Source organism: Chiloscyllium plagiosum, chromosome 1 (genome assembly GCF_004010195.1).
Source record: "Chiloscyllium plagiosum isolate BGI_BamShark_2017 chromosome 1, ASM401019v2, whole genome shotgun sequence".
Taxonomy (NCBI): Eukaryota; Metazoa; Chordata; class Chondrichthyes; order Orectolobiformes; family Hemiscylliidae; genus Chiloscyllium; species Chiloscyllium plagiosum.
In genome coordinates, this window is record NC_057710.1 from 79,757,721 (window position 1) to 79,783,084 (window position 25,364).

Below are 25,364 nucleotides of genomic sequence, written 5' to 3' on the forward strand. Positions count from 1 at the left end.
CAGTATATACATCTAAGCATTTATTGGTGTAGTGCCCTTGTCTTATTTTTGAAATTTTTACGAAGGTTTAACCTTTACTAAGTGTCCTGGGCCACTTTGGAGGTAATTAAGACGCAACCATGTAAATAACACATGGAGTCACTTGCAGGCCAGACCAAGCAAACGTACTTCCATGAATGGCAATGGTGATTCTGTGATTTGTTTTAATAATTATTCAGAGCTCATGTGCCAGTTCTCAAATTACCAAGACCCAGACATTGACCTGATAATGCTACGACCATGCCACTGTACCAATAAAATAACCCAAAACTGACAAGCCATTCACAAAGATCTTTAGGTCAGCTGAACTTCAATTTATCAGTGTTTTGTTTAAACCTTTTCACTATCCCTTTTCAGGAAGCATTGGCTTCAATATGCAATACTTGTAATAACAATTTTGAATGTCTACATACCGTTGCACGTGGTTCTGTTGCCATGCCAACTGTGTGTAACATTGGTTTAACTGGTGCATAATGATATGCACCTGTGGTGATCCAACATTACTGGGCATGACACTGTAAGGACCAGTGAGGAATGTTTGCAGGAGACATGAAAGTGCCTGTGTGGAAGTAAAGAGTTCTTTTAATCGGTCCACCAAATAATACATATTTAAACTGCAACAAAGTATACTTCCTAAAGAAAAATAGGTTTCTGCAATCTAGGCATGTTTATGCGACATCTCAAGTTCTATTTGGAGAGCATCTATTTCAAAAAGACATACAACACAAAATCTTCAAAGCAAATGATCAGACAAAAAAAATTATAGTATGAAAGAAAACAACTGATAAGAGCATCAGAAATTTCTAAGTATTTTGCCTATTTGCCTACAATGCCTGTTAGCTAAAAAATACATTTGTCCTAAATTGCCTCATTAAAGCAGGCATTTATTTGAAATGAACTGCAATCTGTTGTTATACATCAATACATAATATACAACATAACAATCCTAAACAAAATTATTAAGTTTTAGACCAGTTCATTCTTCCAGTAATAGAAGCCTTTGCAAACTGTATTTAGAAGAGCAGAATACTGATTTTTCCAACTAGGCAGCACAGTAAGATGATTAAAACTCAGTTTTCCCACTCAACAAGCATTAAGCTAGCAACACACAAGTGGAGCACTTGTTTTATTTTAACAAGGCAAAAATAAATCAAATCCTTGACATGGTCTTTTTAAAGAGCCGAGCATTTTGAATTTTAATTTTACCCTATTTGACTGCTTGAGATAATATGATTGTCAGTATAACTTTTAAGTGCACTGTGATGCATTGGGTTGTTTGTCCTTTCATCAATTCTTTACTTTTTTTTCTCCAAAACATTGGATGCCCACACTCTCAATTGTGCTACTATTCTAAGTTCCCAGCATCCTTGCTTCATCCTCATCTTAGAGTAAGGCTCTCTAACTATTTTCAAGGCAGCAACACTCTTCATTTGCACTTCATGTTAAGAATACAGGGTTTCTTCCCTGTTCCATAACATGCTCTGCTGATGTCAGAGTAGCATCATTGTTTTTGTTATCATTAGCATATTTACATCCCATGAAACCAGACCTCTCTCCAAATACATGCTGATACTTTTATTGCATCAATTTGAGAGTCGTCAACAAAATCCTTTCACCTTCAGAATAACTTTAGAATATTTCAGTCTTCCAACATTTCAAACAATCTAAGTTGATCCTTTTGTCTCTGAAATGGATCTTATGATCTTCTTTCAGATTTAAGTATTAATTTTAATTCGATTTTTCTCTGGCTCAATTCCATGTAGCCAAGCATTTAGTGCTCCAACAACTTTCTACTTGAATACATTTCTCTGAATTTTACTATTTTAATGTGATGATTTTGAATTGAAGACCTTAAATTGCTAACTTTAACTAGAATAACCTGAGTGCAATCCTTCCTTTGGAATGTCTTTTATACTCCATGTCGTACTTCAATATAAATCATCATAGTTTTTCCTCATAATTTTAGTGTGTCACCTGATAGATTGACAGTCACAGTTCACTGTCCTTTCTATCACAGAGCATAAAATGATATACATTATATCAACTGTGGCTCAACTATTGCCTTGTACTATATTGAATGTACTATAATCTTTTTGTCTTGCACACCTCAGGCCTCTTTATAAAGCCTCTTGATTGGTTTACTTTTGCAAGAAACTATATATTCCAAGCTTGGACTGTTTATACCCAAATTCATTGCTTTTTTTTGAGTATGTATCACTTAATTGTCTTCTCCTCAAAATATATTACTTCACACTTCCCCACAATAAATGCTTGCTTTCAACTATGTGTTTAAACTGCATTCTCCAGAGAAGTTCATTATAGTTTGCTGATGGACACACTTTATACTTTTAAGTATTGTCAGAAAATTCCCACTAAATTCCTCTTTCCAAATGTGAACTACCATGGACCATATTTTCTTCCCAATAACAGACATTTCAGGTTTGAATAACTGTCAAAGTACTTCTAATCTGTGTGTCTCTCACAATGAAAAGATACAAACTGTTCAAATGACAATCTATACAAAATAACAGGAAACCAAATATGAAAGCTGCAAACTCTTTTCAGGCAATGGGGGAGACAAAAGGAAAAATTCCAAAAATACTTCCCACCTGCTGGTCCTGCATCAGGGTTTGGCACATATTTGTGCTGAATTCTAATTGCCTGGTGAGTTGGTTTACTTGCTCTTGCCAGTGCTCCCTCTCCTCCACATAGGAAAGATCAGCTGCCCAGCGCAGGTTTTCCTGACGACGCATACCAACATTATGTTGTTTGTTTTTGTGGAACGAACGATAGTTCCCATCAGAGGAACATGTTCGCTTATCTTTCCACCTGTAGAAGTGACAGAAGGGAAATTATATTTAACAAGAAGCTTAGTATTATTTGAAAGTCAGTCAACAACTAATACAGTCAACAGTTTAAATGAGAGTTCATCGAAACAAATTTACTTGAATATAAGTTATTTATTAACATAAATCAGTGCCAACAGGTGTTACAACTGAGACAGACACAGCACTAGTCCCATGACTCCACACATCACAACAAAAATACAAATATTTTACTGAAATCTTGGAAAGGTCAATCATAAACAAACTTAGACCTGGTCTCCCACAAGAGAAACTTATAAAACCTGGAACAGGTATTACACCCTCAGAAGGAATAAACACAACTGTAAACAGCAAATGAGCTAATTATTTATGAAAAAAAATTGAAAAATGCACCTGTACTGTTTACTTGTCAGCTTACTCTACAGAGAAGTCTCATAATTAGGACTCTTGAATATAGCTTGTCTCAAAAATTTCTTGAAAGCCAATATGGCAATCCTACAGCCAACCTTTTTACAACTTCCTTACTTGGTATTTATAGCAAGAAATTAAGTAGCAGAAACTATATTAGAAAACATTAAAGTAACTATAATGCAGAAAATTAATATCTCAAATAGAATTTAATTCAGAGGACAGGTTAAAGCTACAAACTCTGGCTTTTTGACAATTGTCAAAACATTATACCTATGATCTGAGGACAGAAGGCAGCAATTATCATTTGTAAATCCTTCACACACAATATGTGAACAGTGAGAACAGGAGTCTCTTCGTCAAGCAAGCTTGATGTGATGTGGTGCCCTGAAGCTACAGTCTCGAGTGACAGGCTTGTGGCCTATCATGGGAAAAACTAGATATGGAATGGAATATAAGCCTGTGCTTTCTCTCCTCCATATGCTACTAACTGTGAGAGAAGGTGGTGGTGCTTTCATGAATGTGGAATTGACAAGTCTATCTTTGCTGAGAGGACATTTTAGGTTACGTTGCTTATGGTTGGGTAAACTGTTCACAACTACATATATTCTTTGAATAGTTCTGAACTACAGCCCACCTTTTCTTGCTCTCTCTGGAATTGCGTGTTCCTTGGCTTCTTTCTTGATTGGGATACACTGTATATGTTTCATGAGAGCTTGTTTCAACTTCTGAGTTGGCAATGGCATCGGATCGTTCATCATTCTCCTCTTCATCACCAGCATCATTGTTATTCTCTTCCTCTTCATCATCCTCCTCCTCCTCCTCATCATCATCTAATGCACCCTGGGTAGAACCACCCCAAGTGGCCATGGTCCTGGGAAAAATGAAAAATTTTAATATTAATTTAAATTACTATCCCAACCCCTTTGGACACTCCTGTAGATAAATAAGGGCCTTGCAAACACAAAGAAAGGTTCAAAATAAAATTTCTCATTTTGCATAAAAATTTACCCTACCTATTCTGTTCTAAGGTATCAACAGCAAAATTCCCTAAGGCTTACTTTTTCTCACGACTCCAAAACCACTAAGAATGGATAAATGCCTAGGTTGTCCATCAATGGGAATGAGCTCCAAAACAAACACTGAAGGATGAACAAAAATAAAATTATTTTTTCTCTTCTAGTCATAAGAGCTGCAAATAAAATTGTATTATTTGGCTGTAACCCATTTCTTGGTAAACTTGAGTTCATGGCAAAGGAATCTATTCTAAGTGTGGTAAAACAATCATTTCAGATCAACATTGATTATCACTGTTGGCAATAGTTGAAGTTGGAAATGTCAATTTGCCTCGAATCAATTCTAATTAATATTATAGCCACACACTGATGCATCATTTACATTCCTAGTTCATAGGAGTGCCAAATAACTTTTCAGTATAATAATGATCTATGTTTAGTGGTGGCACTATTACCTCCAAGTTACAAAATAAATTAGTTCAGACAAATGGCATGCAGGAATTAAATACAAGGTTTATGTTAGCACTTGATCTGGATGAGATTCAGATCAAGTGACAGTCCAAAGAAAACGTTGGAAATTCTTGTTGTGTTCTGGTCAACATCTATACTTCAGAAACAGATTTGCTAATAATTTAACAAACAGTTGTTTGCGCAACATTGCTGTGTAAAACTAGCTGTTACATTTGTCAACAGTGATTGAAAAAGAAATTGATATGACATGCTTTGGACTGTCGAGAGGATATGAAAGAAATATATAAATTGAAGAAATTTTCTTTGAATTAATAGGTGGTCAATTTTTTTTCCTTTATTCACTTGTGGGATAAAGGTGCTGCTGGCTGAATCAGCATTTATTGCCCATCCCGAGCTGCCCCTGAGGATCTTCAGTAAATTGTTTGCAGTACATCTTATAGATAGTGCATACTGCTGCTACTGAGTACCAGTGGTGGTGGTGGTGGATGTGGTGCCAATCAAGTGGGCTGATTTGATAGCAATGGTGTCCAGCTTCTTCACTGTAGCTGGAACTGCACTCATCCAGGCAAATGAGGGTGTAGACCATTAAATTCCTCACTTGAACCTTACCGATGGTGGACAGGCTTTGAGGAGTCAGGAGCTCCAGTATTCCTAATCTCTGATCTGCTCTCTAAGCCACTGTATTTTTATTCCTATGATGTGGAAGTGCCGGTGTTGGACTGGATGGACAAAGTTAAAAATTTCACAACACCACGTTATAATTAAACAGGTTTATTTGGAAGTACAAGCATTCAGAGCTCTGCTTTTGTTCAAAAAGTACACAATCTGTAGGCAGTCAGTCCATGTGACATTTTATCAATTCTTACTTTGGAAACAGAACCAGTCTGACTCAAGGTTGAGATACAGATTCTAACCTCACATCTTTAATGCACTGTCTGAGCTGAGATGTCACTTTTTAAATAAAACCTTAAGTTATCTCAGGAATGTGACTTGAAAGAAGTTCAGGCATTTACATATTAATGAATCGAAACCTGCAACCCATTCTAAAAGATGAAAGACTTAACAGCAATATAGGTTTGTTCAATACATCGCATCATTTGTATGAGACTTTGATCTTATACTATTAATTCTGTGTCATAGTCATAGAAATGTACAGCATGGAAACAGACTCTTCGATCCAATCCGTCCATGCCGACCAGATATCCCAACCCAATCTAGTCCCACCTGCCAACACCCAGCCCATATCTCTCCAAACCCTTCTTGTTCATATACCCATCTAAATACCTCTTAAATGTTGCAATTGTACCAACCTCCACCATATCCTCTGGAAGCTCATTCCATACACATACCACCCTCTGTATGAAAAAGTTGCCCCTCAGGTCTCATTTATATCTTTCCCCTCTCACCCTAAGCCTATGCCCTCTAGTCCTGGACTCCCCGACCCCAGGGAACAGACTTTGTCTATTTATCCTATCCATGCCCCTCATAATTTTGTAAACCTCTATAAGGTCACCCCTCAGCCTTCGACGCTCCAGGGGAAACAGCCCCAGCCTGTTCAGCCTCTCCCTGTAGCTCTGATCCTCCAACCCTGGCCACATCCTTGTGTCCTTTGATTCTGCCCACTAGCTGTCTGATGAAGGAGTAGTGCTCCAAAAGCTTGTACTTCCAAATAAACCTGTTGGACTATAACCTGGTGTTGTGTGATTTTTAACTTTATATTTCTAGTCCAGGGTGTTATTAACTGTCATTTGTCAGTGAAGTATTGACCAGGTCTTGCTATATTTGGATATGTGCTTCAGAACCCAAGGGGTCGCAAATAGTGCTGAACATTGTGCAGTTATCAGTAAACGTCCCTATTTCTGACCTTAGGACGAGGGGAAGGTCATTGACGAAGATAATTGAGTCTACAGCAGACCTCCAATAACCACAATCATCTTCCTATGTGCCAGCAGACAGATTTCACCTGATTCCCATATACTCCAGGTTTGCTCTTTAATGCCACCTGATCAAATGCAGCTTACATGTCAAGGGCAGTCACGCCCACCTCACATCTGGAATCCCACTCTTCTTCCTTGTTTAAACCAAGGTTGGAATGAGATCAGGAGCCAAGTGGCCCAACAGAATCTAAACTGGGTGTCAGTGAGCAGGTTACTTTTGAAGACACCTTCCATGACTTTCATGACAATCAAAAGTAGACTGATGTGGCGGCAATTGGCTAGGCTGAATTTCTCCTGCTTTGTGTCAGCATGAAAGAGAGAACCAATTCAATATCCTGGCTGAGCTTTAGTTGACATGGAGTGCTTATTGTGGAGAACACACATCAAAAAATGGAAAATAGCCCAATTAGTGTCTCTGACAATTTGATGAGGTAAGAAGAGGTGGTAAAACAACAATTAATACAATTAGCTTACAAAAATCAATCCACTGATCCATTTCAAATAAGAAAAAAACAAAATTATTTTGAACTTTAGCACACTGTAGCCATTTGATTAACCACAGCTGAGCAATTATTGGATGTTGACAACTATCAAGTTCCAATTAACCTGCCTATTCCAGGTCAAGTGCAGATAGTACAAAGCTCAATTGAGCAAATTTTGCTTATATACTCTATTCTAACCTTTCAGTTCTGCTGAGCTGCTGAGTATCCTGTGTCTCTGTGCCTTCACTTTTAACCGATGCAGCAACAATGGAGTTGTTTTCAGTCAGTGTTTTTTGCCGCTGATGCTCTGCCATCAATGCTTCAAGTTGTTTTCTTCTTTGACGCAATTCTTCACGGAGAATTTGATGTCTGCGCATCTCAGACCACAGCTAATTATCATTGAAAATCACTTAATCAAGCAACGTAATACTCATTGTTAAAATCAAAGTGCATCAATTTATATGAGCAGCACTTGTTTAGAAGGCAGTAGTGAAGGACTGCCTTGAACCACTGCTGTCCATGTTAGAAAGTGAGTGACTTATTAGGCCAATTTAGAGGGTAGTTGTTAAAGAGCTGGAGTCACTGAGATAAAGGGGGAGATTTCTTTCCCTGAAAGACATGAGTGCAACAGATGGATTGCAATCACAATTCAGAATTAGCATCATGAACATTTTAGAGATTAATTTCTGTTAAATAAGTTAGTTGGAATTCCTTGGGCTGTCAAATGCTAGTACAAATGTACGGCACAACATCATGGGCCGAAGGGCCTGTTCTGTGCTGTATTGTTCTATGTTCTATGTCATGATGGAAATTGAAGTAATGTCTCTGAATTCATAATCCCAAAGTATTAACACCATACTATCAATATTAAAATGCACTCCAGTCAGTTGAGACCCATAGTCATATTGAACTCAAAACATTAACTCTGTTCTCTGTCCACTGATGCCATCAGATCTGCCAAGTTTCTCCAGCATTTTTTACCTTTAGTCAGTATTAATAAACTGGCTTTCCATCCAAACAATATCAAATTAGAGTTGTCACAAATCTCTTTCAATTGCCTCCTTCCAATCCAGTGCCCTACTAAGCAATGAACTTTCCATAGCCAAGTAACGACATGTCAGCAACCAATAACTACTTTAAAAATGATCTGGGTACCTTTCAATAGGACGATCAGTCACTTCTGAAAATGTCAACCTGACCACTCCAGTGTTACAAGCTTATCTTAGACTTCTCATCATCTCCAACTTGACGAACATTGATGTGCTGTTTGATACCACATGTGAACCAGTAGTCTCTTTATACACAAGTGGAAAAATAAGAATCCACGAAGTTTAGCATTTCCATGAAAAGCATTACAGTGATCCTGTTTCACATCTAGCGGTGTTCTAAAGTGCACAATTTGTCCATAAATATTACATACTGCTGTCATCACAAACAAGTGTTAGTGACTTGTACACCTATTACACTATAAGCAAAATCCTCACTAACACCATCATTACATCTGTGGTCAATGCCACCAGACTTATTATTTCTCCTCAGAAGTGACTGTACATAAACCATGGCAGCAATGTGCACTTATATTCTATCTTTAATGTAGTGAAGTGCCTCGAGGCACTTGATGGGAGCATCATAATATAAGCAATATATACTGAAACACATATGGAGCTAACTTGGTTGATTGAAGTGAGTCTTATTGATGAGCTCAGAGACAGCATAAAGGATAATAGAGGCAAACCTGGATGGAGAAAGATAAGTCCAGGGCTAAGACCAGGGGAAATCTTCCACAATGCCCCACTGTATTCCACATGACAATCCTCACTAGAGCTTTGAATCCCTGCCACTTCATGCAAACAAATTAAAGGTTTTATCCTTATTTTTCACATTCAATGGTTTAATTCCCTGCTCACCTCTGTCATCTTCTCCAATCAACTGGCTAGAACACATTCTTGTATTGTAGCATTGGTGTACAGTGTATTCCCTACCATCCTCACTCAGTTTTGGCACAATAACAACCATGAGAATTGTTTCCTAAATACTGTTGACTGATGCCCTCTCTCTCAACAACTTGAAAAGTTCTTCAAAAACCAACCTTTCATGACTATTTGAATTCTCAGGGAGGAGAAAGTGAGGACTGCAGATCCTGGAGAATGTGTTGCTGGAAAAGCACAGCAGGTCAGACCACATCAGAGGAGCAGAAGAATCAACTGTGCAGGCACAAACCCTTCATCAGGAATTAGGCTTCTGGGTCAGAGCTGAGAGATAATTGGGAGGGGGGTGGGCTTGGGGGAAGGTGGCTGGGAAAGCAATAGGTGGATGAAGGTGAGGGAGAAGGTGATAGATCAGAGAGGAGAGCGACGGACAGGTCAGGAAGGCGGTGCCGAGTTGGAGGTTTGGGACTGGGATGATGTGGTGGAGAGAAAATGAGGAAGCTGTTGAAATCCACATCTATCCTGTGTGGTTGCAGGTTCCCAAGGTGGAATATGAGGCATTCTTCCTCCAAGCGTCAGGTAGTAATAGTTTGGCGGTGGAGGCAGCCCAGGGCCTGCATGTCCTCAACAGAGTGGGAGGGGGAGTTGAAATGTTCAGCCATGGGGCGGTGGGGTTGATGGGTGTGGGTGTCCCAGAGATGTTGCGCAAGAAGGCATCCTGTCTCCCCGATGTAGAGGGAACCACACCGGGTGCAACGGTGTGCTCACCATTTCTCACCTGCTTCCAACTCTGCAGCTATAATGTTCTATAAAGGTCATGATATGTTTTCTAACTAAAAGGAATAACTGAGCACATTTATGGTAAATCATTCCTTGTCGAACAAATGCTGCACAAATAAAGTACCTGCATAAAGAAATATAATATATTAATAGTTGTTCTTTACCTCACTATCAGGGGGTGGAGCCGCAACTGGGTCAGGTAGAGCTTTTGCTGTTGCAGTCTGACCACTGATCGCTGGGGTAGACGTAACAATGGGAACTTTTATTTTTGACAAGTTTCCTGCACAAGATGTTGACAACTGCAAGTGAACAAAGTTTATATGTAATACACAGCACTAATCAGTAAGATCCCTCGCAATGTATTAACTTTCATTTGAAATATGTGAACATTTACTTTCTATGCAAGTTTTGAACAAAACATGAATTTTTTTTAAAAATTCACCTATTACTTGTCAAGTCATTAACTAGAGTTTAATTTATCGATCTCTGTTCTTGAAGTGATATGAAAGTAAAGTAAAGAAGTTAAAAGCACAAGTAATTTTAAGAAAAATATTAACATATTTCTGAAATGCATCATATCTGATAAAAGTAGAGATTTGTGCCTGTTCCAAATTTTATTTAAAGAAATCAAACTTAAAACCACCTGCAGATCAGGGCATGATTTCTGCAGATGCCTAATCTTCTCTTGAATTTCCATCAACCTTTTTCTTTCTTCTTGTAATTGCTTCAACTCTTGTTGTTGTTGCTGAAGTTTTGCCTCATAAAACTTCTCTCTATTACAGGATTAGAAGAAATTAGAAAAAAATTCAATCAATACCACCTTTTATAGTTACTAGAAGTAAAACCATGATCATATATCCCAAAGCTAAATTCAGAAATTGCCCCAAATAAAACAAAATGCTACAAGATCAAATGTAGTTCTAAACTAAGAGATTGACAGCAAGCACAAGTTGAGACAATTATTTTGGTAAAACATTGATGTTATTATTCATAATGACATCTTTCTTGACATTTTTAAAAAAGACTGATGGGAAATTATATCTACTCATGTTAATAGATTATTTTACTTCAATATTACGGGAAAACTCAAAGACGGGCAAATAAGATAAGAAAACTAAAAATGAGAGTGCACATTTGGCAGTAACAAACCCTCCAACGTGATTTCTCGGAGGCGCAGAACATACATACAAACATTCAAAATAGGAGTAGACCATTCAACTCATGGCAAATCTGTTCATGTTTGGAAATAAACATTCGATCTACCCTCTGATGAGTTTCAATTTCCTGGCCTAACAAGAATTTAATCACCTCCGTCTTAAAAGTATTTAATGATCCCGCCTCCACCATCTGAGTCAGAGTTACAAAGTCAAAAAATCCCCAGAGAAAAGAAAACTGTCTTCACATATCTATCCTGAAATGATAATCGCTAATTCTGAAACAGTGCCTTGAATTTGGTATTAATGTATTAGAGGTCCATCTTGTCAAGATCATTCAGGATTTACACACCACTTACGATTCTAAACTTCAAGGAAACAAGCCCAGCCTGGCTAACATATTCTCAGAAGAGAACCTGTACATTCCAGGTATCAACCTAATAAACCTCCTCTGAACGGCCCCCAATACATTGACATATTTCCTTAAATAAAGAGATCTAAAATGCACACAGTATTCTAGACATGGTCTCACTAATTCCCTGCATAACTAAGCTCACCATCCTTACTTGGATGTTCAATCCCTTTTGTTATAAAGCATAGCATTCCATTAGCCTTCTTGATTACATGCTGCACCTGCCAGTAACGTTTTAGGACTCATGCACCAGAACGCATAAATCCCACTGCAACTCAGAACTGTGCAGTCATTCTCCACTGAGATAATAGTCTGTCATTCCATTTTCCCCACCTACGTGAATAACTTAATATTTTCCAAAACGCTATTCCATCTGCCCATTTCTGTCCACTATTAGGACTAGTAGAATTTGACGAGTAGAAATTAACATTTCATTATTCATTTAGTTTTAGATACTTTCACAAAATATATTCATTGATTAATTTCATATTATTCTGCTAAACTATAACAGATATACATTTTAGTACTTTTAATATGAGGTGACTCATTTAGCCTTACTTGACAAAGAAACATACCAGGGAAACAGAAAGAATAAAACACACTATCACGAAATCACAGAAATTACAACACAGGAGGCCACCATTTGGCCCATAGTGCCTGCACTGTCTTTTCCAATGACCATCATCAATCTCCTGCTTTTTCCCCATATCCTTGCACATTTCTTTATTCAAGTAATTGTCCAATGCCCTCTTGAATGCCTCAATGCAACCTACCTCTTCTACGTAGAACATTCCATACCTTCACTACTCACCAAGTGAAAAGAAAGTTCTCATATCATCCTTGCTTCTGTTGCAAATCACTTGAAAATATGTGCTCTCTTTCTTGTTCCTTTTACAAACAGGAAGAATTTCTCCTTATCAATTGTATTCAGCCTGCTCTTGATTTTGAAAGTGAAATCTCCCCTCAGCCTTCTTCAATCTATCCTCATTACTGTTCTCATCTCTGGAATCATTCTCATAAATCCTTTCTGCACTCCCTTCAATGCATAAACATTCTTCCAATAATCTGTCAACTTGAACATTGGACTCCATCTAAGGTCCAATAAGCATTTTATACAGGTTCATCAGCATCTCTTCACTCCTGTACTCTGTGCTCCTTTTTAATAAAAGGATACAGTATGCTTTACTTACTAATCTCTCCACTTGCCCTGTCATCTTCAATGACCTTGTACATATACACCCAGCTCTTTTTGCTCCTGCATCTTCTTTAGAATTGTACTATCTGTTTTATGTTGTCATTCGAGTGTTCTTTATACCAAAATTGATCACCTCACATGTCTTTACATTGAAATCACTTGCACCCATCTAATGAGCACATCAACTTGTCACCGTTCTTTTGGAGTTCTACATTGTTGTCAGATCACAATTCTTCCAAAGTTAGGATCACCAGCAAACATTAAAACTGTCCTCTGCACAACACAATCCAGATTAATTTATAGAACAGAAAGCAATGGTCCCAATATCAATCACTGGGGAACTCATCTACAAATTTTCCTCCAGCCCGAAAATACTAGTTGACAATTACTCTGTTTCCTATCCCTCAACTAATTTTGAAACCATATTTCTATTGACCCTTTTAACCCATGGCCTATAACTTCCCTCACTCGTGTTATAGGATATCGGTCAAATGCCTGACACCCCTGTTAAGCTTATTTCCATTTAACAGAAACAGATAGTGAGAACTCAAAACCTTCAAGGATAAAGAGGCAAATTTGTCTTCCCAGCTTATTAAAACCTTATCAAAAAAAGTTGGTGTTTTTTAATTAGATTAGATTAGATTACTTACAGTGTGAAAACAGGCCCTTCGGCCCAACAAGTCCACACCGACCCGCCGAAGCGCAACCCACCCAGACCCATTCCCCTATATTTACCCCTGCACCTAACACTACGGGCAATTTAGAATGGCCAATTCACCTGACCTGCACATTTTTGGACTGTGGGAGGAAACCGGAGCACCCGGAGGAAACCCACGCAGACACAGGGAGAATGTGCAAACTCCACACAGTCAGTCACCCAAGGCGGGAATTGAACCTGGGTCTCTGGCGCTGTGAGGCAGCAGTGCTAACCACTGTGCCACCGTGCCGCCCCGTATTAAAAAATTAAAAAATACAACAGCAGTGTTCTGCAGTGACTTTGTTTTAATTCATAATGTATTAAAAGAGAAGCTATTTTAGATTTGGCTAAATGTAATTTCGGTGTGAATAATTTCAATATCAGTGGGCGCGTCTAAATTTGTAATTGTAGAATCCTTCTGAATTTTACTACTTAAAACTCAATGGTTATCTTAATCTTGATACACGACCTGTATCATTTAATTATTATCTATTCTTGCACTGTTTTGTTATCTTCTGTATTGGTTATACAGAACTTAGAAATTGGCAATTTTTTTTCACTATATCCTTTCCCTTAAAAACTCATTCAATGCACAACAGATAGAAAAACATCAGAGCAGTTGGTCTCTAACGTAAACATTCACTAAAGAAATTTGGTTCAATGAGGACTTGGACCAATTAAGCCACAACAGACAATAACCTCATCGTCTCAATCATAAGAACGTGACAGCATATAGCTCCCTGCCTTAAGCAGATGGTCAAAGACAACATCATACTATATCTAATATTAAGAGGAAATCATAAGTAACAATAATAGACTACAATGAAGAGGATGTGCCCATGGATAATTTACACCTGAAGGAACTAGTCAGGAGACACTGGAAGATGACATCAGTTAATGTCCATTACCCTGATAAGGTATTTAAAGATTGATTATGCATCCCTTACAATAATTGGTAATGAGCCCACCTCACTGAGGTCACAGTGTCATGACCTAACTGATCATATTCTGGGTCGCAGAAATGGTTCAGAGGGACCATTTTCAATAATTGAGGGAATTGAGCCAACAAACATTTTCCTGCTCATCTCAGAAATTTCGAGAATCTGTACTACATTAATTTTAATGCTTTTACCTTTTGCGGATCAGGATCATTGATTAGTAGAACAGTTACAATCCAGGAAACCACTGAATTCATGAATTCAATGCCAGTTCTGCAAGAGCAACTCTAAGTCCCAACTTTCCATGCCTTCTCTGCTGCACTGCAAACTTTCTCTTGAAATCTTACTCAATTCCTTTTTAAAAAACTCTAATTGCAGCTGTTGCCACAACACTTTTAGGGTGCATATTCTTGATCCACATCAATCTTGTTCCTTTATCAAGATTCAGTGTTCTCAAATTCTTCAGCTTTATGTTAATTGGAACAGTTTTACTTGGTCTAGTCCCTCATTTTTTTAAAAAATCATTCCTCTAAATCTCCTTTCAACCTTCCCTTCTCTAAGGAGAAAGAAGGAATTTCTTCTCAAACTGTTAATCGTTGCAAGTCACCTCTCCAGAGAGGAGCTATGTTAAAGTCATTGAATTATTCAAGACAGAGTTAGCACATTTTTGATCTGCAGAGGAGGCAATGATTTTACGGTAAGCAGGAAAGAGAAGTTAGGGTCACAATCATATTTGCCATTATTTTAATGAATAATAAAGCAGGCTTAAGAGGTCAATAGGCAACTCCTGCTCTTATTTCTTACATAATTGTATCAGCAATCTTTTAGTCACTATACCTATTGTGCTAAATTGGCTCATTGGTAGCAACCTTGCTTTTTCGAGTTAGATGATTGATTTTTCAGAGTTTGAGTTCAACATTTTGTCTGCTTATTCAGTGTAAATGGGGCATTCAATTTTAATCTGGTAGCTCAAATTAACTTTGAAGATCTCATATTACTAGATGAGTAAAATGTGTTTTTGAATGTCCTGGTGATGTCTCCTTTTGTTAGTACAATCAAATTACAAATTGCACAAAGTAACATTGAGACATCACCAGGACATTCAAAAATACATTTTACTCATCTCATAATATGAGATCTTCAAAGTTAATTTGAGCTAACAGATTAAAATTTAATGCCCCATTTACACTGAATAAACCGAAAAAATGTTGAACTCAAACTCTCAAAAATTAATCTAATTCAAAAAGAAAGGTTGCTACCAATGAGCCAGTTTAGCACAATAGATACAGTGACAGTGACTATAAGATTTGCCATTACTTTGAGTAGAAAGTCTGCTCTACTTGAATGAAAAAAAAGTACCTTTTTTCTTCATCCAGTGACACTTCCTTTGAACTTCTTGATGCATTTGTTCTAGTATTGTTTGGTTGCTGTCTGTGCTGATCCTCCTCAATTAATGAGAAGTCAGGTAAGTTAGAAATATCAATATCAGTTGCATCTGGGACTTCCTGCAATGAGAATGATTGGATATATCATGCTCTGGACACTTTTACTCCAAACCCTTTCAAGGAGCAACTGTGGCAATTAAAGCGAAAACAATGTGTTCATCCCCAGGCAAGACTTCTGTCAAACAGATGTTGAATTCTTAATTACTACTGATCGAACTGGTCAGCTCCGAAAGGACATCACACCTAGACTGGGTTGGTGGCAAGCGGTGAGAAAACAAACAGGAATGAAAAACATAACTTGATCTCATCCTTAACATTTCTGCCAGCTGCAGATGCATCTGTCCATGACATTATCAGTAAGAGTTACCATTGCACACAGTCTTTGTGGAGATGAAGTCCCACCTTCACATTGAGAATAATCTCCATCATGTTGTGTGGCACTATCACAATGCCAAATGTGACAGACTTCAAACAGACAGCAACTCAAGACTGGACATCCAGGAGGCGCTGTGGGCTATCAACAGCAGAGTTATATTCCAGCACAATCTGTAGTCTCATGGCCTGGCATATCCCCCACTCAACCATGACCATCATGCCTGGTTCAATGGAGAGTGCAGGAGGTATGCCAAGAGCAGCATCAGACATACATGTAGATGAGGTGTCAACCTGGTGAAGCTCCCAAACAGGACTACTTGCATGCCAAACAGCATAAGCAGCAAGTGACAGATAGAGCTAAGCAATCCTACAACCAACAGATCAGATCTAAGCTCTGCGGTCCTGTCACACCCAGTCGTCAATGATGGTGCACAATTAAACAACTCACTGGACAAGATGCTCCACAAATATTCCCTTCCTCAATGATAGCAGCGCCCAGCACATCAGTGTAAAAGATAAGGCTGAAGCCTTCACAGCAACTTTCAGCCAGAAGAGCCAAGTGGATGGTCCCCAGCATTACAAATACCAGTCTTTAGCCAATTCAATTCACTCCATGTGATATCAAGACTTGTTAAAGGCACTGGATTCTACAAAGGCTACAGGACCTGCCAACATTTTGGCAATCGTACTGAAGACCTGTGCTCCAGAACATGTCGCTCCTTTAGCCAAGCTGTTCCAGTAGTTACAATAGTGGCATCTACCCAACAATGTGGAAAATTGCCCAGCTATGTCCAGTACACAGAAAGCAGAACAATTCCAACCCAGCCTATTACCGCCCCAATCAGTCTACTCTCAGTCATCAGTAAAGTGATGCCCAGTTGGGTTCTGCCAGGGCCACTCAGCTCCTAACCTCATTACAGCCGTTGGCTCAAACATGGACAAAAGAGCTGAGTTCCAAAGATGAGGTGAGAGTGACAGCCCTTGACATCAAGGCTGCATTCAACTGAGTATGGCATAAAGGAGTCCTAGCAAAACTGGAATCAATGGGTATCAAACTCTGTACTGGTTAATGTCATGCCTGGCACAAACGAAGATGGCTATGGTTGTTGGAGATCAGTCATCTCACAGGATGTTTGTCATGGTAGTGTCCTAGGCTCAATCATCTTTAGCTTCTTCACCAATGACTGTCGTTGCATCATAAAATCAGAAGTGGGGATGTTCACTGATGATTGCACAATGTTCAGCACCGTTCACTGAATCAATCAGCGTTCAAATGCAACAAGATCTGGACAATATCTAGACTTGGGCTGACAAGTGGTACGTAACATTCGCAACACACAAATGCCAGACTATGACCATCACCAATAAGAAACAAACTAACTACTACCCCTTGACATTCAATGGTGTTACCATCATTGCAGTCCCCAATATCGACATCCTGGGAATTATCATTGATCAGAAAGTCAACTGGACTCACATTAACACAATGGCTACAAGAGCAGGTCAGAAGCTAGGAACATTGCAGAGAGTAACTCATCTCCCGACTCCCAAAGCCTGACCACTATCTACAAGGCACATGTCAGGAGTGTGATGGAATACTCCCAATTGCTTGGATGAGTGCAGCCCAACAAGTCAAGAAGCTTGAAACCATCCAAGACAAAGCAGCCTGCTTGACTGGCACTGTACCCACAAGCATCTGCTCCCTCTACCACCGATAATCAGTAGCAACCCTTGTCCCATCTACAAGATGCACTGTAGAAATTAACTAAACATCCTCAGACAGCACCTTTCAAACCCACAACCATTTCCATCTAGAAGGACAAGGGTATATGTGAACATCACCATCTTCAAGTTCCCCTCCAAGCCACTCACCATCCTGACTTGAAAATATATCAGCGTTCCTTCCCTGTTGCTGGGTCAAAATCATCAAATTCCCTCCCGAATAGCATTGTGGGTCAACTCACAGCAGGTGAATTGCAACGATTCAAGAAGGCAACTCACCACCACCTTCTCACGGGCAACTAGTGACAGGCTATAAATGCAGATTCACCCAGTGACACCGACATCACACAAAATGAATACAGAAAAAATTATTACTCCATGTGCTGGGAATGCGCACATCGCTTTACCCATGAATTCGATTTCAAGTAGATGATACATTTAATTACTACTATGACGTGATTACAAAATAAATTTGGGGTAGGTGGGACCTCAACAAACAGGATGGTCTGCACCTGACCAGAGGGATATCAATATCCTGGGGGGGGGGGGGATATTTGCTAACGCTCTTCAGGAAGGTTTAAACTAATTCAGCAGGGGGACGGGAACCTAAATTGTAGTTCCAGTGTCTAGGAGGTTTAAAGTACTAAGGTCAGAAATTAGATTTCACTGGCAAGCAGGAAGGTGGTTTGAAGTGTTGACTTCAACGCCAGGAGCATTGGAATAAGGTGGGCGAACTTGCTGCATGTGTTGGTACCCAGGACTTCAATGTTGTGGCCATTTCTAAGACATGGATAGAGCAGGACCAGGAATGGTCGTTGCAGGTTCCAGGATTTAGATGTTTCGGTAAGAACAGAGAAGATGGTAAAAGAGGGGGAGATGTGGCATTGTTAGTCAAGGACAGTAATACGGTGTTAGAAAGGACATTTGAGGACTCATCTACTGAGGTAGTGTGGGCTCAGGTTAGAAAGGAGAGGTCATCTTGTTGGGAGTTTTCTGTAGGTCTCCAAATAGTTCCAGAGATGTAGAGGAAAGGATAGTAATGATAATTCTGGATAGGGGCAAGAGTAACAGGGTAGTTGTTATGGAGGACTTTAACTTTCCAAATATTTACAGAAATACTGTAGTTCATGTATTGTCGATGGGTCAGCTTTTGTCCAATGTGTGCAGGATGGTTTCCTGACAGTGTACAGACAGGTCAACAAAGGGCCACATTGAATTTGGTACTGGGTACTGAACCTGGCCAGGTGTTCGATTTGGAGGTAGGTGAACACTTTGATGATAGTGACAACGATTCAGTTATGTTTATTTTAGAGTTGGAAGGGATAGGTATATACCGCAAGGCAAGAGTTATTGCTGGGGGAAAGGCGATTATGATGCAATTAGGCAAGATTTAGGATGCATAGGATGGGGAAGGAAACCACAGGGGATGGGCACAATTGAAATGTGGAGCATATTCAAGGAACAGCTACTGCGTGTCCTTGATAAGCATGTACCTGTCAGGCAGGGAGGAAATGGTCAAGCAAGGGAGCCATGGTTTACTAAGAAATTGAATCTCTTGTCAAGGGGAAGGAGGCAGCTTATTTTAGGATGAGACGTGAAGGCACAGTTAGGGCACTTCAGAGTTATATGTTAGCCAGGAATGACCTAAAGAGAGAGCTAAGAAAAGACTGGGGGGACATGAAACATTGTAAGCAGATACGATCAAGGAAAATCCTAAAGCTTTCTCTCGGTATATCAGGAATAAAAACAATGACTAGAGAAAGATTCGGGCCAATCAAGGATAGTAGTGGGAAGTTGTGTGTGGAGTCCGAGGAGATCGGGGAAGCACAAAATGAATATTTTTCTTCAGTATTCACACTGGAAAAAGACAATGTTGTCAAAATAGAGATACAGGCTACTAGACGAGGTGGGGTTGAGGTTCACAAGGAAGCGGCGTTAGCAATAGATGAAAATAGATAAATCCCCTCAGCCAGATGGGACCTATCCTAGGATTCTCTGGGAAGCCAGGGAGGAGAATGCAGAGCCTTTGGCTTTAATCATTATGTCGTCATTGTCGACAGGAATAGTGCCAGAAGACTGGAGGATAGCAAACACTGCCCCATTGTTCAAGAAGGGGAGGAGAGACAACCCTGGTAATTAAAGACCAGTGAGCCTTATTTCGGTTGTGGGTAAAGTGTTCGAAAAGGTTCTAAGAGATAGGATTTATAATCATCTAGAGAGGAATAGGTTGATATGGGGTAGTCAACACAGATTAGTGAAGGATAGGCCGTGTCTCACAAACTTTGAGTTCTTTGAGATGGTGACCAAACAGATGGATGAGGGTGAAGCAGTTGATGTGGTGTATATGAATTTCAGTAAGGTGTTTGATAAGGTTCACCATGATAGGCTATTGCACAAAATACGGAGGCATGGAATTGAGGGTGATTTAGTGGTTTGGATCAGAAATTGGCTAGCTGAATGAAGACAGAGTGTGATGGTTGATGGGAAATGTTCATCCTGGAGTTCAGTTCCTAGTGGTATACTGCAAGGATCTGATTCGGGGCCATTGGGCTGTTGGTCATTTTTATAAATGACCGAGCACGGTGGCTCAGTGGTTAGCACTGCTGCCTCACAGCGCCAGGGACCAGGGTTCAATTCCAGCCTCTGGCAACTGTCTGTGTGGAGTTTGCACATTCTCCACATGCCTGAGTGGGTTTCCTCCCACAATCCAAAGATGTGCAGGTGAGGTGAATTGGCCATGCTAAATTGTCCATAGTGTTAGGTGTGTTAGTCAAGGGTAAATGTAGGGGAATGGGTCTGGGTGGGTTACTCTTCAGAAGGCTGGTGTGGACTTGTTGCGCCAAAGGGCCTGTTTCCATACTGTAGGGAATCTAATCTAACCTAGATGAGCATGTAGAAGGATGGGTTAAGTAAACTTGCAGGTGACACTAAGGTCAGTGGATCTGTGAACAGTGCTGAAGGATGTTTCAAGTTACAGAGGGACATACATAAACTGCAGAGCTGGACTGAGAGATGGCAAATGGAGTTTAATGCGGAAAAGTGTGAGGACATTCACTTTGGAAGAGCAACAGGAATAAAGAATACTGGGCTACTGGTAAGATTATCGGCAGTGCAGATGAGCAGAGAGATCTCGGTGTCCATGTACACAGATGCCTGAAAGTTGCCATCCAGGTTGATAGGATTGTTAAGAAGGCATACAGTGTGTTAGCTTGTATTGGTAGAGGGATTGAGTTTCGGAGCCATGAGGTCATGTTGCAGCTGTACAAACTCTGGTGCGGCTGTACTTGAGTATTGCGTATTGTTCTGGTCACTGCATTATGGGAAGGATGCGGAAGCTCTGGAAAGGGTTCAGAGGAGATTTATTAGGATGTTGATTGGTATAAAGGGAAGGTCTTATGAGGAAAGGCTGAGGGACTTGGAGCTGTTTTTGTTAAGAGAGAAGAGGGTTGAGAGGTGACTTAATTGAGACATTCAAGATAATCAGAGGGTTAGACAGGGTGGACAGTGAGAGCCCTTTTCCTTGGATGGAGATGGCTAGCATGAGGGGACATAGCTTTAAATTGAAGGGTGATAGATATAGGACAGATGTCAGAGGTAGTTTCTTTACTCAGAGAGTAGTAGGGGCGTGGAATGCACTGCCTGCAACAGCAGTAGACTCGCCAACTTTAAGGGCATTTAAATGGTCATTGGATAAACATATGGATGGAAGTGGAATAGTGTAGGGTAGATATGCTACAGATTGATTCCACAGGTCGGCACAACATTGAGGGCCGAAGGGCCTGCACTACGCAATAATGTTCTATGTTCTAAAAGTGACGCCACTTTGTAGTTTAATTGTCAAAGCAAATTGTCAGGGCCCTCTTGTGGTGCAGTGCTAGTGTCCCTACCCCTGGAGCAGGAGTCCAGATTCAAGTCCCACCTGCTCCACAGGTGTGTAGTAACATCTCTGATCAGGTTGATTAGAAAACTGGATCAAAGTAAATTGTCTGGGCAATAAAAGACAGCTTCAGATTTGAAGCCACAGTTGTGTCCTAATTTGGCTAAATTTAAATTGCCTTAAAAAGAAACAGTCACTTTCTAAATGTGCAACACACTGATACATCACTTTGGGATTAAGTTTTGTCCATAGTTTTGTGTGTACTTTTACAATTTGTTGTATGTCCTGAGCGTACCTTTTAATCTTGAAACAGAGGCATATAACAGGAAACATCTTGAACTGTACATAATCTCATGATACGGGGCAGGCTATTGAAGATCAAAGTAAAGAAGAATTTCTTCACTCAGAGTTGTGCATCTTCAGAATTTTTTACTCCAGTGTGCGGTGGAAGCTTAATCATGAGAATGTTCAAAACAAATTCAAACAAATTAACTGGCAACATCCTTCAGCACTGTTCACAACTCCACTGAAGTGGAAATAGTGTGGGAATATGCTGTTATGGAGATGCTTAACGACGTTCCAGAATGGTGAGGCAGACTCCAAGGGCTGAGTGGCCTACACCTGTTCTAACTGTGAAGACAAAAATACACAACACTGGCACATTTTTGGTATTCAACACCATATGTACATCTGGACAGCAAAATCTCAAGTTCTTACTTGTACCATGGCGACAAGTTCCTGCAATTGTCTGAGTTTTTGTTTAGCAGCATTTAATCTGTTAATTTTCTGTTGTATTTCAAAATCCTGGTCAGTTTCTTCTATAAAACTACTTCTTCGACTCGATATGGTGCCCTCACTTGCACACTCCCCCTGGATCTCTTGTTCCTGCACTGTAACACCATTCCTATCTTCACCCTTTTCATCATCGTAACGGGCACCTGTATAGTAAATAGCAAAAATAAAATCTGCTTTGCGTCAATAAGTTTTTGAACATGAAGGACTTAAAATGCATCCAATTTGGACGCACGAAACAAAACTACACATTGAAGATAAACAAAAGGGGTTCAGATATGTTGTTATTCTCAGTTTGAAGTAATCAGAATGCTTTTATTTACGAGGCACAATTCATTAGAACTGAGGAAGGGTCACTCGACCTGAAATGTTAACTCTGATTGCTCTCAACAGATGCTGCCGGACCTGTGAAGCTTTACCAGCAATTTAAGCTTTAGATTCTGATTTACAGTATTCACAGTCCTTGCAGTTTTTATTTTTTATTCAGTGTCCAGCTGGTGTCTCTCAGGGCTATTGAGAGTGAGCACACAGTGGAACTGACTAGGTTGCTCTGGACAGAGCTGGCATGGACTCAACAAGTCCAATGGTAATCTTTCTGTACCATTAACAGCTCTGATTTTACTGCCCGCACAGCGATGAAGGAATTGTGGATCAAATGGAGCAAAGCACACATGTTGGCTTTCAGACCAGACAACAACTGTCTCTGTTTTCATGATCTGATAGATGCAATTCAGCAACAAGACTGATAAATAGAAAGGCACCAGCTAGAATCATGGCTCATAATGTGGTCCCTGATGACTCATACTATGATTTTCGACAACAATAAGTGCAAAGCATCAACTTAGATTAGATTAGATTAGATTCCCTACAGTATGGAAACAGGCCCTTCACCCCAACAAGTCCACACCAACCCTCCGAAGAGTAACCCACCCAGTCCCATTCCCCTCTGACTCGTGCCCCTAACACTAGTCAATTTAGTATGGCCAATTCACCTGACCTGCACATCTTTGCACTGTGGGAGGAAACTAGAGCACCTGGAGGAAACCACACAGACAAAGGGAGAATGTGCAAACTCCACACAGACAGTCACCCAAGGCTGGAATCGAACCTGGGACTCTGGTGCTGTGAGGCAGCAGTGCTAACCACTGAGCCACTAATGGAACAAATGTGCCAAAACCAGCTTCAAAGCTGCAAGTATCAGTAGCTTTGTACCACGATCTAGATGCAATGAGACCAAGACCAGCCTAATGCCATGAGTCATTTTAGAGCTTGATAACCCAACCATCTCAAGATGGTGATTTGTGGTGTGAGAGTATGAAACTTAAAAGATATTTCTATGCACCAAGGAAACTAACGGATTGATTATGAGCAGGTTGACTGTGTGCACTTCAAAACTTACAATATTAAGATTCAAAATGCGCTAACCATATTAATTTTTTTAAAACTGACACAATTTGGAATTAGAAAAGCAAGATCATTTCTTTGTACGCAGACTTCTTCACACAAGGATCAATGGTACAGCACATAGGGACATGGAATTCTTCCAAGAGATGTTTGATCTTACACTCAGTGTAGCTCGCATGAGGTTCATCTGAAGGAAGTGGCATCTTTGAAGTTTGTAGATTTGTTGGCCTATTGTTGATTTCACATTCTGTGTTCAGAAGTCTCCCATTCCGGCAACTGGTTCTATTTTGTGCCACGATCCTGGAAGAGCCACTGATATCTGTCCAGTTACTCCTCTGTGGGTTTCTACAGGAATTACATAGTAGTTGTTAAAATATAGGTGTAAACAATGCCTTAAATAGCTATTTTTATAATGATACATTTATTCAGATATATCATCAAGCTCAAACCCACTTTAATCAAAACCACAACAAACGTAAAAACTACAGAATGAAAGTATTACATATTCCATATCCCAAATAATAATGCCTGTCACCTGTCAAAAGGGGTTGGGAGACATTAAAAGGAAATTGTGTACAATTGTTCAGACCACATATATGAATAAGCATTGATGCTTTACAATAGGTACAGCTCCTCAAACTATTAAAATTCCTTTTTGTTGCAAATTTCCAATGATGTTTATGTTAGTCATAAGGCTTTTTTGCATACATCTGACACTTTTACATTTATTTAGAATGTGCAATCTTTCCAAGTGGTCTTCTCATCTCTGGATCATTTTATTGAGGAAGATGACAACCTCGTGGTATTATCATTAGACTATTAATCAAAGACACAGGCAACATCCCGGGGACGCAGGTTCGAATTCTGCCATGGCAGATGGTGAAATTTGAATTTTTTTAAAAAAAAATCTGGAATTGAGAGTCGATTATTGGAAAAACCCATCTGGTTCACTAATGCCTTTTAGACATGGTAGTGCAGGTACAAAAACTGCCATTCTTACCTGCATTGGCCTACATGTGATTCAGCAATATGGTTGACTCTTAAACTGCCTTATGGCCAATTAGGGATGGGCAATAACTGCTAGACTAGCCAGTGACACCCTCATTCCATGAATGAATAAAAGAAATAATAGATAGGAGTGGGATATCAACCATGTTAGTCTCTGCATTTCATTCACTTCATCAAGTCTCCTCTGAGCTTGCAACACTAAATCTGCAACACAAAGGAGTCAAGGTTGTTCACGGATAGAAAACCTTTCATATTGTTAAGACTTAATGCTCATTCTCTTAACTGCTCCTGCTTGACTCTGAGCCATGGCTCTATGTATGAATACTAAGCCTTCACTTCCTTCATCATTGCTGACTTCAGCTTGTCTTGAGATCTTCCCACCACTGACTTCAACTTCATTAACTATTTCCATCCATTCTTGTCCCAACTCATCAATTTATTTCTATATTTATTTTTTAA

General features: G+C 39.6%; 1 protein-coding gene across 8 annotated transcripts in view; it reads right to left on the minus strand.

Moving 5' to 3' along the window:
- pcm1 (pericentriolar material 1) overlaps nt 1-25,364 on the minus strand; it is a 149,095-nt gene that overhangs the window by 69,861 nt on the left and 53,870 nt on the right. For all 8 annotated transcript variants that reach the window (XM_043689926.1, XM_043689959.1, XM_043689950.1 and 5 more), the window contains 9 exons: nt 24,058-24,242; nt 22,419-22,639; nt 15,642-15,787; nt 10,530-10,659; nt 10,051-10,185; nt 7,377-7,567; nt 3,910-4,146; nt 2,649-2,868; nt 453-598 (listed from right to left, as the gene is read on the minus strand). In XM_043689926.1, coding sequence (XP_043545861.1) covers nt 453-598; nt 2,649-2,868; nt 3,910-4,146; nt 7,377-7,567; nt 10,051-10,185; nt 10,530-10,659; nt 15,642-15,787; nt 22,419-22,639; nt 24,058-24,242 — 1,611 coding nt within the window. The remainder of the gene's footprint in view (nt 1-452; nt 599-2,648; nt 2,869-3,909; nt 4,147-7,376; nt 7,568-10,050; nt 10,186-10,529; nt 10,660-15,641; nt 15,788-22,418; nt 22,640-24,057; nt 24,243-25,364) is intronic.